The sequence below is a fragment of the Tursiops truncatus genome, chromosome 5 (assembly GCF_011762595.2).
Source record: "Tursiops truncatus isolate mTurTru1 chromosome 5, mTurTru1.mat.Y, whole genome shotgun sequence".
Classification (NCBI taxonomy): Eukaryota; Metazoa; Chordata; class Mammalia; order Artiodactyla; family Delphinidae; genus Tursiops; species Tursiops truncatus.
Window position 1 is genome coordinate 101,542,825 of NC_047038.1, and position 17,106 is coordinate 101,559,930.

Consider the following 17,106-nt stretch of genomic DNA (forward strand, 5'->3'; position numbering starts at 1 on the left):
GAAACATAGATCAATGGAACAAGATAGAAAGCCCAGAGATAAACCCACGCACCTATGGTCAACTAACCTATGACAAAGGAGGCAAGGATATACAATGGAGAAAAGACAGTCTCTTCCATAAGTGGTGCTGGGAAAACTGGACAGCTACATGTAAAAGAATGAAATTAGAACACTCCCTAACACCATACACAAAAATAAACTCAAAATGGATTCGAGACCTAAATGTAAGACCAGACACTATAAAACTCTTAGAGGAAAACATAGGAAGAACACTCTTTGACATAAATCACAGCAAGAACGTTTTTGATCTACCTCCTAGAGTAATGGAAATAAAAACAAAAATAAACAAATGGGACCTAATGAAACTTCAAAGCTTTTGCACAGCAAAGGAAACCATAAACAAGATGAAAAGACAACCCTCAGAATGGGAGAAAATATTTGCAAACGAATCAATGGACAAAGGATTAATCTCCAAAATATATAAACAGCTCATGCAGCTCAATATTTAAAAAACAAACACCACAATCCAAAAATGGGCAGAAGACCTAAATAGACATTTCTCCAAGGAAGACATACAGATGGCCAAGAAGCACATGAAAAGTTGCTCAACATCACTAATTATTAGAGAAATGCAAATCAAAACTACAATGAGGTATCACCTCACACCAGTTAGAATGGGCATCATCAGAAAATCTACAAACAACAAATGCAGGAGAGGGTGTGGAGGAAAGGCAACCCTCTTGCACTGTTGGTGGGAATGTAAATTGATACAGCCACTATGGAGAACAGTATGGAGGTTCCTTAAAATACTAAAAATAGAATTACCATATGACCCAGCAATCCCACTACTCGGCATATACCCAGAGAAAACCATAATTCAAAAAGACACATACACCCCAATGTTCATTGCAGCACTATTTACAATAGCCAGGTCATGGAAGCAACCTAAATGCCCATCTACAGACAAATGGATAAAGAAGATATGGTACCTATATACAATGGAATATTACTCAGCCATGAAAAGGAATGAAATTGGGTCATTTGTTGAGACGTTGATGGATCTAGAGACTGTCACACAGAGTGAAGTAAGTTAGATATAGAAAAACAAATATTGTATATTAACGAATATATGTGGAACCCAGAAAAATGGTACAGATGAACTGGTTTGTAGGGCAGAAATTGAGACTCCGATGTAGAGAACAAACATATGGACACCAAGTGGGGAAAGCTGCAGGGGGTGGGGGTGGTGGTGGGATGAACTGGGTGATTGGGATTGACATGTATACACTGATGTGTATAAAATTGATGAGTAATAAGAACTTGCTGTATAAAAAAATAAATAAAATAAAATTCACAAATTCCAGAAAAAAAAAAGTGTATATAAAGTAAAGAGATGATGGGCTTCCCTGGTGGCGCAGTGGTTAGGAATCCGCCTGCCAATGCAGGGGACACGGGTTTGAGCCCTGTTCCAGGAAGATCCCACATGCCACGGAGCAACTAAGCCCGTGCACCACAACTACTGAGCCTGCGCTCTAGAGCCGGCGAGCCATGTGCCTGGAGCCTGTGCTCCACAACAAGAGAGGATGCGCAATGAGAAGCCTGCACACCGCAACAAAGAATAGCCGCCTCCACCTAGAGAAATCCCCCGTGCAGCAACGAAGACCCAACGTAGCCATAAATAAATAAAAAAAAAAAAGTAAAGAGATGATATTGAGTTACTATGCCTATATATATGAACACCATAAGAATGGTTTATATATAACAACTGTTGTCATATTTTTAGCATGTGAATCACAAAATAACCACTTTCAAAATGCGTGAATAAAGAGATTCATTTTTTCTTTTTTAATTTATTTATTTTTGGCTGCATTGGGTCTTTGTTGCTGCGCGCAGGGGGGCTACTCATTCATTGTGTTGAGCGGGCTTCTCACTGCGGTGGCTTCTCTTGTTGCAGAGCACAGGCTGCAGGCGCACAGGCTCATTAGTTGTGGTGCACAGGCTTAGTTGCTCTGTGGCATGTGGGATCTTCCTGGACCAGGGCTCAAACCTGTGTCCCCTGCATTGGCAGGCGGATTCTTTACCACGGTACCACCAGGGAAGTCCTGAGATTCATTTTGAAGTCTGTAAAAAAAAAAAAAAAAAAAAAAATGATAAGAACTGTAAAATATAGATTTTATCAGCTCTCTAATTATGAAAATTAAATCAAGATTATTCCGTGAAAATTATGTATAGTCACAAGCAGGAAATTGAAAACAAAGAAAAACAGCAAGCACTTTATCAAAACTCCATCAATGATATTTCAGTCACATGAAATCCCCCCAAATGGGTGTTCTGTCTGAACAAATTTGTATGTTCACTCTTGTTCAGTTTTGTGTAGCCAACTTATCTTTCTTTGAGTTGTTTGTCATCATGTGTATGTGTGCTATTTTGGTGAAGATTGAGATGTAAGAATTTGAAATTCTTTATACAATCTATATCTGTAGCTTTGAAGAGACTATCAATTTTAAAAATCATTATTAATAGGAATAAAAGCATAACATAACAGTTGAACTGAATATTCTTATATGTTACTAGTTGGCACTGATAAATTTCTAGAAATTATGAAAACATGGTAAATCGCTCTTCAAACCCTGAAGTGGTGTGTGAACCAAAAGATTTGCAGAACTGATGCCCAAATAGAAATTAATTTTCTGTTAAAATATCATTAATCAGGTGTCAAGTATAATAGGAATTCTCAGGAGCATCATAGTAAATCTGAAAGTTTTTTCCTTTCTCTTCAAAAGTACAAGAAATATTTATCAACTGTGAAAGTGAAAGTAATAACAAATATCCAATCCATTTATGAAAAAATAGAAAAATAAACCAAAAGTAATCTCTAGCTCTTTCAAAGTCAAAAACAATCCCTATTGGGAAGAACAAACTTAAATGTCCAAGGCAAAATAGCTAATACATATTTGTTTATGTTGTTAGAAGTACATTATAAAATTATATTATTTTCAAGGGCTAGATGCCATATTACTAATATAAACATAGGATTTTCAATATATGATTTACAATAGTCGTATGAAACAGACAAAATTAAGCAACAGTTTTTGCACATATAGTGCAAATATTATCAAGACTTTGGTTTTACCAAAACTATACAAACTTTAACTTCATTCATGATAATATCAAATTAACTACCCTGGCTCTTTGTTTTCCCCCCCAAAACAGGCCTCTTGTGCCTCCCTCCCTCAGTAGAGTGATATCAACCAACAATCAACAAAGATTAATATTTTCTGAAGACATTGTGTATAAGAGACTGTGCTCAGCATTACACGGGAATTTTTCAAAGTAAAATAGAAGCGCTATTAAATGACCTTCACTTAGTCAAACCACGAGATTAATGTTCTCTATTCCCTCTGTAAGACACACAGACTGAGGTCTGTGGCCTTTTGAGGTTTACTAATGGGCTATATCATTGTATACGCACATTTATCCTTCCTCCAGCTGTTAACAACTACCAAGAGCCATCCATTCATTCCCTTAATAGTGTCTGAGTATCTACTATGTGACAGGCATCGTTCTAGCAGTTAGGGACACAGGAGGGAATAAAACAGACAAAAATCCTGCCCTTATGAAGCTTACATAAAAATCAATTGTTTTAGTTTTCCAAACTCTTAATGTTAGTTATTCTTGCTAATGTAATTAGGTAATTTAAATTTTAAATACTTTATTAAGTATAAAAGATATTTTTCCTATTGCAAATGAAGTTGAAAGTGGTTAATTTTATGTTATGTATATTTTACAACAATTTTAAAAAGTTGAATGCTACAGAAAGGAGGCTGAAACATTGCTGAAAGAAATAAAGAAGATTCAAATAAGTGGAAAGACATCTCATGTTCATGGATTGGAAGGCATTAAAAAATTAAAATGTCCATACTATTCAAAGCAGTCTACAGATTTGATGCAAATCCTATGAAAATTGAAATGACATGTTTACAGAAATAAGAATACCCATCCTTAAAATAAGGTAAAAAATATAATAAAACAAAACAAAAAGAAATAATTATAATAAAAAAAAAAGAAAAGAAAGGCAAATTACTGCCACAAATTACCAGAAGCAAGAAAACTGGAATATATTATACAAATATAGAAATACTCTAAGTCATATTATTTCATGAGTATCCTTAGGTTCTGTGTTTCCTTTAACAAAAAACAAAACAGAAAATTGTAGATTTTGCATTTGAGAAGGGTTTATGTAAAAAAGACAACCTGGAACTCTAAACAGCAGATTCATGGTCAGAAAGGCCTTGACCCAGCATCAAAAGATTTGCTAATGAATGCATAATGATAGGTTTTTAGTAAAAGTAAAATGCCTAAGTTATATATGTATAATTTTTTACAGTTCCCTACTTACACTTTTTAGATGAACCAAAGGACTGCTTAGCTTCAGTTCTCCAAGACAAATTTCCTCTCTTCATGTGGTTGTAAAGTGTGGCAGGTTCAATATTTCTCCCATTTATATGATATCATAAGCCTGGATTTGGCCCTAAACTGATAACCAGTTTCCATAAATAAGACCATTTTTCCTCCTAAGTTTTCTTTTAGACATTACAGGGGAGAATGAAAAAATCAAGGCAATCAACTTTTGAGAAATTTTTTACAAAGTGATCCTTTATTTTATTAAACATTCCAATTCCACCTAACAAAGCCTTTTCTTGTGCAGCAGCTCGCTCTCATCAGACAGTGTAAAATCACCCTCTTTAAGACAAAACATAAACTAGAAAGCTTAACTTCTGATTTGGTTTCCATTTCTGGGAACACACAAAGAAATCAAGATTAACAGTCATGAATCCTAAGGCAAGTCCCAGTAGGTCAGATTTAGATGACAGCATATTCACATTAAATTACTTTGTGTATGTTGAGATATGGCTAAGTTTCAAAAAGCAGAAGGGCTGTGCTTATTTGCCATACTCCCTTCAACCAAAGTGAAGAGGCAGTTACATAACTTGCCAGGACAAGTAGTAGAAATGAGTCAGACAGGACCAGCCCTAGAAAAAATTGTGAATTAGGCAGTTTGACTTCAGTGCCACACCCCTTTAGTACTACATATACTTCTCTGATCCCCTCCCTTGGTATCATCAGCCCTAAGGGCCACCCTCATACCACATACCTCTTCCCCACCAAATTCCTTTCTCTCATTCTTTCTCTTCCACTCATAATGAAACTAGCTTCCCCTCATTCCTCCTTCCCCTTCATTAATTAAAATTTACCTCTCCAGTATCTCTCGCCCTCCAGGTTTAAAGTGACAACTACCTAATGTGATAAATCAATCATACTAATATGCAAAGAGAGAAAGCTGGAAGGTAAAGCTTCAAACTTTTGATGGTAAAGCTTCAAACTTTTAAAGTTAACACCTTGTAGTTTAACTCATTAGTGACTAAAAGTGAGAATTACCAGCTGAGGCATTCAGGGGAGAGAAATATTTTGAGTCAGGTAGAGCACTTGGCAAATCAAGCAGGAGTAGGGTGAATGCTTTTAACCTAACAGGGTGCCAGCCCTAATCAGAGTAACTAATAAGCCCTGGTCAGTTTGGGGCCAGTAGGGGGAAATTGGAAAAGAGCCAAGAATCTGGCTGGCAAAGAAAAGCAGAAGATACAGAAGCACCACAATTAAATTTTTCTGACTTAACCTTTCATAGGACTGGCTAGCCCTGGCACCTAGTAAATATTTTCTAAAGTTCGTCTTAAGAATGAAAGAGATTATGTAAAATTTCTTTCTCATTTACACTAAAACACTAATTCCAAAAATCTGTACAGCTGTGGTTATTACTGTTATTTGATTTTTTAAAACAGTTCTTTAAAGTTCACAAATCGTTTTCATACGTGTATTTCATATAATCCTATTGAATACTGAAAGAACATTACAGGCGATATGTGGAACATATCAGCTATTCTTATTTCCTTCACTTTATAAAAGAGGAAAATGATGCTCAAAGAAGTTAGGTGACTTGCCAAGATTTGTTTGTTTGTTTGTTTGTTTTTGCAGTACGCGGGCCTCTCACTGTTGTGGCCTCTCCCGTTGCGGAGCACAGGCTCCGGACGCGCAAGCTCAGCGGCCATGGCTCACGGGCCCAGCCGCTCCGCGGCATGTGGGATCTTCCCGGACCGGGGCACGAACCCGTGTCCCCTGCATCGTCAGGTGGACTCTCAACCACTGCGCCACCAGGGAAGCCCGACTTGCCAAGATTTGTACTTAGGTCTTCTGAGTGCAAATGCTGTGCTCTTTCAGTGTACTGAGCTACAAGGCTGCCTCCCAATGTTTAGAGTTATCTTTGCCATTGCTGTCATGTAACTCTACATCCTAGGGGAATTCTCACATTTTAAAGAGAGTTCAGCTACCACCAAAAGAAAATAACCTGCCTATTCAACGGACCTGAGGGTAACTGTAGTCCTATCTGGTTTCCATTGCTGCATTTTTTCCCTAGCTAATTCTTGGTTCACTTGGAAGTGTTAGTACTGCCTCACAAAGTCTTCCTTAAGCACTGTCAGAGTTTGTGCTCCAATTACCTGCTCATGTTTTGGTGGATTACTTATCTTGCTTCTGATTCTCACCTGGGCAAAGTTCCCATCACAGTCCTTACTCTGTAAGCAAGAAAGGATAATATGTTTCTGGGCTTAAAGGTGGAAAAAAACACTAGCATAGTTAGTACAAGCCAGAATACAAATATTTTATATTGAGATGAACATAAGAAGCCAGCTGGAAAAAGACTGCTATTTACAGATTTAGATTAGCCTAGAATTCATTTCAACCTTTGAGGCGCCCCCAGGGAAGTCCCTGAATTTTTAATTTAATTTAAATTTAATTAATTTACAAAAATTTTTTTCTCATGATGAAAACTTTTAAGATCTACTCTCTTAGCAACTTTCAAATGTACAATAGAGTATTACTAACTATAGTCCCTTTGCTGTATGCTACATCCCCATGACTAATTTATTTTCCAGCTGGCAGTTTGCCTTTTAACCCCCTTGGCTTTTTATAGAAAAGTAAACATGGGACTTCCCTGGTAGCACAGTGGTTAAGAATCCACCTGCCAATGCAGTGGACACGGGTTCGAGCCCTGGTCTGGGAAGATCCCAAATGCTGTGGAGCAACTAAGCCCGTGCACCACAACTACTGAGCCTGCGGTCTAGAGCCTGCAAGCCACAACTACTGAGCCCGCGTGCGACAACTACTGAAGCCCACACAACTAGAGCCTGTGCTCCACAACAAGAGAAGCCACCGCAGTGAGAAGGCTGCACATCTCAATGAAGAGTAGCTCCGGCTCGCCGCAACTAGAGAAAGCCCGTGTGCAGCAACGAAGACCCAACACAGCCATAAATAAATAAACAAAGAAACAAATAAATAAATAAAAGTAATGGAGTGTGAATTAAAAAAAACAAAAACAAAAGTAAACATGCTTTTTGTGAAGATTTTAAATAAAAATCCTCATAGAAACCACTGTTAACAGTATACATATATACATATACATAGATATAAGTACTTGCCATATACATATACATAGATATATACATATACATAGATATATATGTATATATACATATATATGTATATATATACATATATACATACATAGATATATGTATGTATATACATATATGCCATATACATAGATATACATATACATAGATATAGATATACATAGATATAAGTACTTTTGCCATATACATAGATATAAGTACTTTTGAAGAGAAATCAGATCATTCTGTACAGCCACTTGATTTTGTCAATAGGTAGTATATGTGGGTGACCATAGTTAATTTAAGCAATCCACCATTATGGACATTTACTTTGTTTTTAGTTTTATTTATTTTTTATACAGCAGGTTCTTATTAATCTATTTTATACATATTAGTGCATACACGTCAATCCCAATCTCCCAATTCATCCCACCACCACCCCCCACGCACTCTCTCCACTTAGTGTCCATACGTTTGTTCTTTACATCTGTGTCTATATTTCTGCCTTGCCAACTGGTTCATCTGTACCATTTTTCTAGATTCCACATATATGTGTTTATATACAATATTTGTTTTACTCTTTCGGACTTACTTCACTCTGTATGATAGTCTCTAGGTCCATCCACGTCTCTACAAATGACCCAATTTCACTCCTTTTTATGGCTGAGTAATATTCCATTATATATATGTACCACATCTTCTTTATCCATTCTTCTGTTGATAGGCATGCTTCCATGTCTTGGCTATTGTAAATAGTGCTGCAATGAACACTGGGGTGCATGTGTCTTTTTGAATTATGGTTTTCTCAGGGTATATGCCCAGTAGTGGGATTACTGGGTCATATGGTAGTTCTATTTTTAGTTTTTTAAGAAACCTCCATACTGTTCTCCATAGTGGTTGTATCAATTTACATTCTCACCAACAGTGCAAGAGGGTTCCCTTTGCTCCACACCCTCTCCAGCTGTTTTTAATTTTATGACTATCAACAATACTGCAAAGAATATTCTTGATTATATCTCTGGTCATGTGTATAAATATTTCTATAGGATAAATTTCCAAAATGGAGTAAGTTAAAGGATATAAACATTATAAATTATGAAAGACACTGCAGTTGCACTCCCAAATGGAATAAGCCAACTTATAATCCTACCAACAATGATGAGACAATATCTATTTCACATATTTTCACCAATATCAGATATGTCTTTAAAAGTATTTTTCTAATTTGATAGTATTTTTCTAATTTGATAGTTATAAATATCTCATTTTGTTTTAATTTTTATTTATACAGTTGTTTTATTTTTAAATATTCATTGCTTTTCTGAATTTCTTCTTTTGTAAATTCCTTATTCATTGTCATTTTATTACTCTATAGAAGCTTTACATGTTATGTAGTAAAATTTCCAAATTCTTTTAAGGTTTTGGGGGACAAATGGATAGCTGCTGCTGCCACCAAAATAAATTCCATATGGATCAAAGAATAAACTGTGAAGGCTATATATAAAAGTTCTAGAAGAAAACATGGGATAATATTTTTGATAACAGAAAATAGAATGGCTTGTAAGCATATAAAAAGATGCTCATAAGAGAATGGAAATTAAAGCTGTAATGTGGTAGCATTTTGTATCTATTAGACTGGCAAAGATCAAAAAGTTTGATGATACTGTGTTGGTGAGGGTGTGAAGAAACAGAGCACACTATCAAACTTTCCATCTGTATTAGGATGACTGTAACTTGTACCACTTCTTGGTTTTGTCTACCAAAATGTAAAATGTTACTCTAACTCATCTTTTATTGCTTCTAAAAGGTTTTCTATTGATCCCTGGAGTTTTCATATAATTTGCAAACAGATGACAATCCTAACATTTTCAGTATTTAATTTCTTGTTTCTATTCCATATCTAATTTCATGGGCTGTCATTGCCTTACATGGTGTGATGGTGGGCATTCTTGGCCTTGTTCCTGACTTCAGCAGGAATAAGTAGAGTGTTTCATTATTCAGCAAGTTTCTGGCTTTGATATAAAAATATATTCTTTAAAAATTTTTATTAAGGAATGATGCTGGATTTTACAAAATCCTTTTCAATATCAATTAAGACACATACAGCTTTTCTCCTTTGACTTATTAATATAGTCAACTATATGAATAAGTTTTCTATTATTGAATTATTCTTATATACCTGGCATAATTCCTCTTAACTTTGGCATGTCATTTGTAATGTAGTTCTAGTTTCTATTGTTAATATTGTATTTTAATTTTATATTATATCCAAAAGGAGATTAACCTATAGATTTCTCTTTTGTGTACACTTTATCAGATTTTGGTATCACAGCCATTTATTTTAAAACCAGCCTTTCAGCTCATACAAAACAGAAGGATTACTGGTGAAAGAGCCTTGAGGGCAATCACCTGAAATGGTCTTAATGCAAAAAAAAAAAAAAGGAAAACTGCTCATAACACTGTGGTTTGTCTACTTTTGTGAAAATTTCCAACACTATACTCTTTATACTTTCTTTCTGACATGAATTCACAAGTTATTCCAAGTATTATGGATGTTGCTTTTCTTTCTAATACATACATGAACTTTCTCTCAGTGGCAAACAGCGGCTGATGTTCCATGAAGGTTTTTATTCTCACGAAACTACCTCTCCCTCTCTACCTTACCACTCTGATACTTCAACCAGAACATTTAAAAACTACTTCAGAAAATGGGGGAAAGCCTGGGAAAAGGGCTCCAATCCTTCATTTCTGTCTCTAGTTCAACTTGGCTGATCTTCTCACTGTTATTTACTTTCACCACTCTATTCCTGCTGTTGCACTTTGGTTTTACTTTGTTTCCTTCAAATGTCTTTCTTCATCTTTGCTTCTTTCATCCCACTCCCTACCCTTCAAAGCCCAGTTTAAATTCCTTTCCTCCTTAATCTGACTAATCCAGCCCTTTCTACATAACACAGACTTTCTCTCATTGACTACTGCACTCAGTGTTTGGCTGCACATTCTAACTATAATCTCAAATTGTTTCAAGAATGCTAGTTTTCTTTCTTAGGCTCTGTGGTTATCTCCTTGAGGGCAGAACCCTTATCTTAAAATTCTGCTGTGCATTTTCTATTGTTTAGCGCTGTGAGTAATCACATTCAGTGCACATTTGCAAGGCATATTTGACTGAACACATCCATCACAGATATTCATTTAGTAAATGAGATAATGAAAACTCAAGGCTCGCCAAAGGTAAATCATTACTATTAATCCCCTCATTCATCATACGTGTACAGCAGCCTCAGGGGCTAGGGTTGCAGCTCTAACTTTGCTTCAGATCTCTCCATTTTGGAACCAGCCATGAAGTTAAGTTTCACCTAGGGCTCAACATTAGGGGTCCAAGACTAAATTAACTCAGTAAGACTTCCTTGTAAATTGTTGTAACCCAAATCTTTTAGCTTGCAGGAGGGTCATAGCTGCTAGGACATACTTCTGCCAAGTTGTAATGTGTAGTCCTATAGAAAAATGGATGCCTTTATTTTATTACATTTTGTCAAACATTTTACTTATTTTTTTTAAATTTAGGATTATCTGAGCTTCAGAAGGAAAATTACAAGAATTTATATATATATATTTTTTTTTTTACAAATATGAGAATGTGAGTTTTCCTGAGGGCATTTGGGGTTTACCAAGTGTTGCCACCATACCTTTGAAGATCATTTTACAACTGTGGGAATACTCACCGAGATGTTTTCATTGACCCCGCCTTTTCCAAGTCGCTATATTGCTGCAGGGAGCTGGCACAGCCCTGCTCTTTCTCTCATTCTTCTTCTCCTCACCCTTTCAAAGCCCAAATCCGCCCGGTGGGAATATGGAAACAAGGCTGGAGGCAAGGGAGGGCAAGGGGGGAGGGGTTATTTCGATTGACAGGGGAAGAGCAGGGCATTTTTCACTCTCCCTCGCACTCTGCTGGGCCACAAAGTTCTGTTTCTGAAGTTGGAAGTGTGGGGGCGGTCGGCTGCATTTTCAACTTGGCCAGAAATTAGGAGCCCACCCCGCAGGGGCTAAGAACTTCGCTGCCAGGCCATCAACCTGAGCGTCTGGCAAGCCAGAAGAACGCGAAAAGCCAGGCCCAAGGCTCCGGTTGTCATGGGAACCTGGGCGCCTGTCTCCCCGGCGACCTTGTCCCTAGGGAGGGGGCGGGGCTGGAGGGCCGTCGGGCCAATGAGGCCGAGGGGACGGCGGGGTCGGAGATCCGCTGTGCTCCGGGAATCCGGGGAGGGTTGATTGACATGAACTGGGCGGAGCCGGTGCGGGCGCGTGAGGTGTAGCCCGAGTGGAGCGAGTAGCTCCGGCAGCCGCGGCGCGGCGAGGGTGACACACCATGATTACATCCCCTAGAGACCGTCTTGCTGGCGAGCAGCACTCCCTGGCTTCCCGGTCCGCCTCTGCCGCCTCGGCAGCGCTCGGAGCCGGCTGCAGGAGTTGAGCCGTTCCGCACCAGAGGGTTTGGCGAAGCCCTTGGAGGCGTACGGGGCAGCAGAGGGCCGGGAAGGGTGCGCGAGCGCTCGAAGGTCAGGCGGTCGGCCGGGGTCGCGGCTGGAGGGGCGTTTCGGAGGCGTGGAGGAGGAGGAGATGCTGCTCCTCTTTTCCCCCTCCCCAGGCTCCTTCTCCAGCTCCTTCGGCCCACGCTCGCAGCCGCTTGGGGAAGAAGAGGTGGAGGCTCTGGGCGCCCGCGGGGGCTGCCGGCTGCCCACCCTGACGCCGCGTCCCCGCAGCCCTCGTCCCGCGCTCCAGTAGTAGGACCGGGTCTCCGGAAGAGCGGGTAAGGACGAGAGCTGCCTTGGGCTCTGGACTGCGTGTGCGGAAAGTGCCCAACAAAGTGCACCGCGCTCGCTCTCTTCCTCCTCTCTCTGCTTTTGCCCGAACCCCTAAAATCCACCCTGTTGCCCTGGTGGAAGGAACTTTTTTTGGTTGGAGTGTTTTGGTGTGTTAGGTGGGGGTGGGGTTGCTGGGGTGGGGAGGGATGAGATGATGTTTTATTGTGAATTAGGTAGATTCACCTTCTCCGCGGAGGAAAGTCGGATTCTCGGGAATTAAACCCCAGAGGGGGTAAGAGATTGTGGGGTAATAGAGAGTGACATTGCCCCATCTTGCTACTACATCTCTGCTCTGTGCGTGCTAAGGGAAGGGCTCCCAGAGTCTGTTTCTAATTTCTGTAAATGATTGTGGACATGGTGTGGTTAGAGGCCGCCGAGAAGAATGTGTATATGTAAGGGCTCGGAGAAGAGGGGGTTGGGTGGTAGGGAAGAGGGGGCAGAGGGAGAGACACTGCCTGATGCAAGCTCTTTTATTGCTTTTCTCTGAGTGGAGCTAACCACCCCTCTCCCTCTCTCCTTTACTCATTACAAGATACTGTAGTACCGAAAGCTGGAAAGCTAAAGTTTGGTAGAAGCAAGAAAGTTTTTACAAAGTTTAATTTCCCTCTGTTATGAATACACTGGAGAAGGGGGAATGGGGAGAAATATTACCACTAAAATAGGTTAACAGCAATACAGTTTTCAATGGCCTTACACATATATGATAGACACCTCCATACACTTCCAACTAATCTCTTGGACAGCCTTGTGTCATTTTCGTTTAATTGCATCTTTGAAATAACAAACGCGGTGACTTCATGGGGAGCTGCCTGGAGCTGAGTTTACCTCTCAGAAAATGGGGCAATCGGGTTTGTTTTCAAGGCGGGGACCTAAATGAAATGTAGGACACCTGATCTGTGGGTTGAAGAATGCAGGTAACTAATTAGAAGGATTTTAAAATTTAGATCTACAGAGTTTACTAAAGGATGGGGAAAAAATGGAAGTCGTTGTATTATGAAACAAGCGTTGGTATTTTCCCAAATTCTTGTTGACTGGGTTGGGAGGGTCAACGTGAAAACTTGCTTCCTGTTCATTGGCTGTTTGTGTTGGTGCTATGATACAAATTATTTCTTATGTTAATATCATTAGCATTATTTATTAAGTTCATGCATGTATTGATTCAGTAAATTCGTACAGAGGCGAATTGACTGCTTTATTGTCCAATCTTAAGTTTATTATAGTTTTTTCATAATAACTTTGTATTCTAACTTTGATGTTCTAGAGGCCTTGTGGAAGTATGTGTTGGGGAGATGGTAGGATGGAAGGTGGAATTAAAAATAGAAAAAATATCTAGGGTTAGTTATTAAGAAAAGGAACTAATTTGAAGTGTGTTTCACTTTTACATGAACTTTAAAAAATTTTTTATTTATTTAATTTTTATTGGAGTATAGTTGATACAAGAACTTTTTAAAAAAATCTATTATGTAGGTTTGAATTTACATTTGTCCCACCAAAACTTTTACTTGCATGTAAAGCCTGCTGTTTTTTGGAGGGTGATTACCAGCATCTGAAAATATTTATAAATAGATTTTCATGTCACAATAAACACACATACACAAACCATTAAAACCAGTGTCAATTGCAAAGATGGATTTTGATACTATGGTGGGGTCAAAAGTTGTAAAACTTACATTATGTTTTTCTGGAGGCATGCCTCAAATGCAGGAAGTGAATGTGAGAATTGGCTAATTGTTTTTGGTAGATGATAGGTATCAATCTTGAAATGAATGGAATTTATGTATTTTTTAATTAAGAAAAACAGGTCAAATCCTTGCTTTATTCTGCTTTTAATAGGTCAGGGATTGGATGAGGGGCATTGTAACTTCCCCTATATCAATTGAGTATGTATTTTTCCAGCTTATCTTATTGCCCATTCCAAATGAGCTAGAGAAAGGGACTACTGAGAATAAGCTGCTGCAGCTTCTTCCTCTTTTTTTTTTAACATCTTTATTGGAGTATAATTGCTTTACAATGGTCTCTCTCTTTTTTTGACAAGAGTTTGACATTATTAAATAAACTACAAAATATTTTTTGTGGTATAATTAAATTGTAATTAATACCAATTGAAATAGAAAGGAAACACTGCCATACTCCAAGCCTGTGCATTTTAGGAGTTACTCCTGTCAACATTTTCTTATTTTGGAATATGCTTTGGGAGAAGTCTGTGCCATTAATTAGAATAGAGAATTGAAGGTTTTCTCCTCTCAGGCCTCTGATGTAACCAAGTGTGACTCATTTGAGTTAATGTCCCTTTACACTGCTGGAGCCTGAAAAAGGAGAAAGGATATTGGGTCTCAGAATAGAAGGATTAGTGCTGATGGGAAGGGTGAGGGTCTGTTGCTCTGGATTTCCAATTTTTTCCACTGACAACTTTTCTTAATTTGAAAATTAAGATAGGTTGAACAACCCAGGACCTGGATTTAAAAAGCTTTTAATGAGTAATTAATATAGAACATCAATGATCTAAGTTAAAGTTACATAGTCACTGTAAGCATGTCACATCAAAACTGTGGTCTGTAAACTACTCCACGAGGAGTAATCCCAGTAATCCTGTGAGTCTAGGGGGCAAAATGAAAATATCTTTAAGACCCCTGTCTTATTCTTGTTTAGTGTCAGTCACTGTGAATAAGCATACTGTTCTATCCTGTATGAAGAATGTATGACTATAGCTAATAGATTGTGAGGCAGTAGGAGACCAATTACTTAACTTCTTAGGATAGAAAGGCAGCAACTTCTAAATGGTCTAGTGTTGAGGCTGCTGTAGATTTGAACCACAGATGAACATGTTTTTCCCCGGGTTTGCTATCAGGTGCTTAGGAAATACAGGAACTGGTTTAAGCACCTGTTTAAGTATGTTTGCCTTATCCTGTGCTCCACCACTGAATCTTGCTTTTTCTTTATTTTTCTTTGATTCCAGTATGAAAATTTATTGAAACAAACTTCCTCAGAGAGAATTCTGCTGTAGTATATAGAATGTGGACTTTACTGTCAGAGAAACATGTGTCCAAATCCTAGAGAACATCTTTAAATTTACTTTCCACATCTTTAAATAATTTAATAATATCTACTTCCCAAGGTATGTTGGGGATGAAATTAAATAATATATGCAAAAGTGGCAAGTGCAAATTGACACTCAGTATTTAGTTTATTTCCTTCCTTTCTAATCTCGTTTACATAATTGAATAACATTCAATAATAGCAAAAACTTATGATTGTACACCCAAATCATTCCTGAACATGTAACACACCAGAGCCCTCAGGGGTTTTGACTTGAATCTGTGTTGTTGGAAGGCCCTCTTTGCCTACCAGCAAAGAAATGTCTTTGGTTGCACACTGCATCTATACTTAACAGTTTCTTATTTTCTTTCTAGTTTAGTGATACTCTGGCTGCATGTTAGAGTCACCTGGGTAGGTTTTAAAAATCTTTATGCCCAGGACTCAATTCAGACCAATTAAACCAGAATCTTTGGGAGTAAGACCCACACATCCTTATTTTTGGAAGCGCCCTAAGAAATTACAACATGGAGCCAACTTACAAACCAGTATTCTAGTCCTCTCTAGAAGGTGAATATAGAAAATTTGATTCCCACAAATGCAGCAACATTTTTATGTTGTGTTTTGGTATTTTCCTCTACATAAATCACAGGAATTAAAAAAAAATAAATATGTTTCAGAAGCAACTATGTACATGCCCATCTACAGGATTTTTACTATTTGAATCAGAATTTAAGGTATAAATATTTCCCTCCAGTTCCTTAGAGCTGCACATGTGGTTAAATTTAAACTAATTTAATTAGCTATCACTTAAAATTCAGTTCCTTATTCCCACTAGCCAAATTAAAAAAAAATTTTTTGTTGAAGTATAGTTGATTTACAATGTTGTGTTTAATTTCTGCTCTATAGCAAAATGACTCAGTTATACATATATTCTTTTTCATATTCTTTTCCATTATTGTTTATCACAGGATATTGAATATAGTTCCCTGTGCTAAACAGTATGACCTTGTTGCTTATCCATCCTATATATAATAGTTTGAATCTGCTAATCCCAAATTCCCAGTCCTTCCCTACCCCCACTAGCCAAATTTTAAGTGCTCAGTAGCCACTTGTGGCTAGTAGCCCCTGTTTTGAACAGCTCAGATATGGAATATTTCTATCATCACAGAAACTTCTGTATTACCTAAAGGTTTGGAAATTTGTTTTACAATTTCCCATCATCTGAAATGAGGTAAATATGATATATATAGTCATTTCCTTTAGATTTATAATTTAAAATATATTATTTTTGATAGTTTTTTTTAAGTGAGGAGAAATATCACATTTTTAACGCTTTCCTCAATTCCTTGTACCTAGTTGTGAGGTTTTCCTTTTCAAAGTTAAGTGAGAGGAGGAACTTGAGTGTCCTTATGTTTATCATTTATATCAGTATGCTCTGAATCCAGCCAACTGCTTAATTGCTCTTGTGTACTACAACAGTTTCAGGAAATAGAGAAAGTCATCATTTCAACTTAAGTGTTGGAATTTGATTCAAGGTTTTTCTATCTGGGGAAGCTTTTTTTTTTTCTTTTACAAATGGAGACTCTTAGTTACCATATGGTACAATTGAATTTTCCAACAGAAAACCGTCTTATTGGTTTTAACTTGAACATAGAGTTGCATGAGGGACTTTATTTCTTTTCTTTTTTTTAAAAATATTTTTATTTATTTTT

The 17,106-nt window shown here is 37.8% G+C and overlaps 2 protein-coding genes across 15 annotated transcripts in view; one reads left to right on the forward strand and one right to left on the reverse strand.

Moving 5' to 3' along the window:
* Positions 1–1,867: 1,867 nt before the first annotated feature.
* LOC141278657 (uncharacterized) lies at positions 1,868–14,049 on the reverse strand. The gene is made up of 3 exons (XM_073804670.1): positions 14,029–14,049; positions 11,222–12,429; positions 1,868–2,121 (listed from the first exon to the last, which is right to left on the reverse strand). The coding sequence occupies exons 1-2, from the start codon at positions 14,047–14,049 to the stop codon at positions 11,626–11,628; spliced, it is 825 nt and encodes a 274-aa protein (XP_073660771.1). The 3' UTR covers positions 1,868–2,121; positions 11,222–11,625.
* Positions 11,948–17,106, forward strand: part of PTPN13 (protein tyrosine phosphatase non-receptor type 13) — a 247,129-nt gene continuing 241,970 nt past the window's right edge. For 9 of the 14 annotated variants that reach the window (XM_019926680.3, XM_033857209.2, XM_019926685.3 and 6 more), the window contains exon 1: positions 11,950–12,303. The gene's annotated coding sequence lies outside the window, so the exon portion shown is untranslated. Of the gene's footprint in view, positions 12,304–17,106 lie in introns of all 14 variants that reach the window. The other 5 variants (XM_073805434.1, XM_019926679.3, XM_019926687.3 and 2 more) reach the window with 2 other exon arrangements.

What these genes read in the sequence shown, in the direction of transcription:
- LOC141278657 (XM_073804670.1), bottom strand. Translation starts at nt 14,049, where the DNA reads ATGCCTCCAGAAAAACATAAT. An exon ending in TGCCTCCAGAAAAACATAAT is followed by an intron (nt 12,430 to 14,028) that starts GTAAGTTTTACA and finishes TCCTTCCACCAG; the next exon opens with GGCAACAGGGTGGATTTTAG.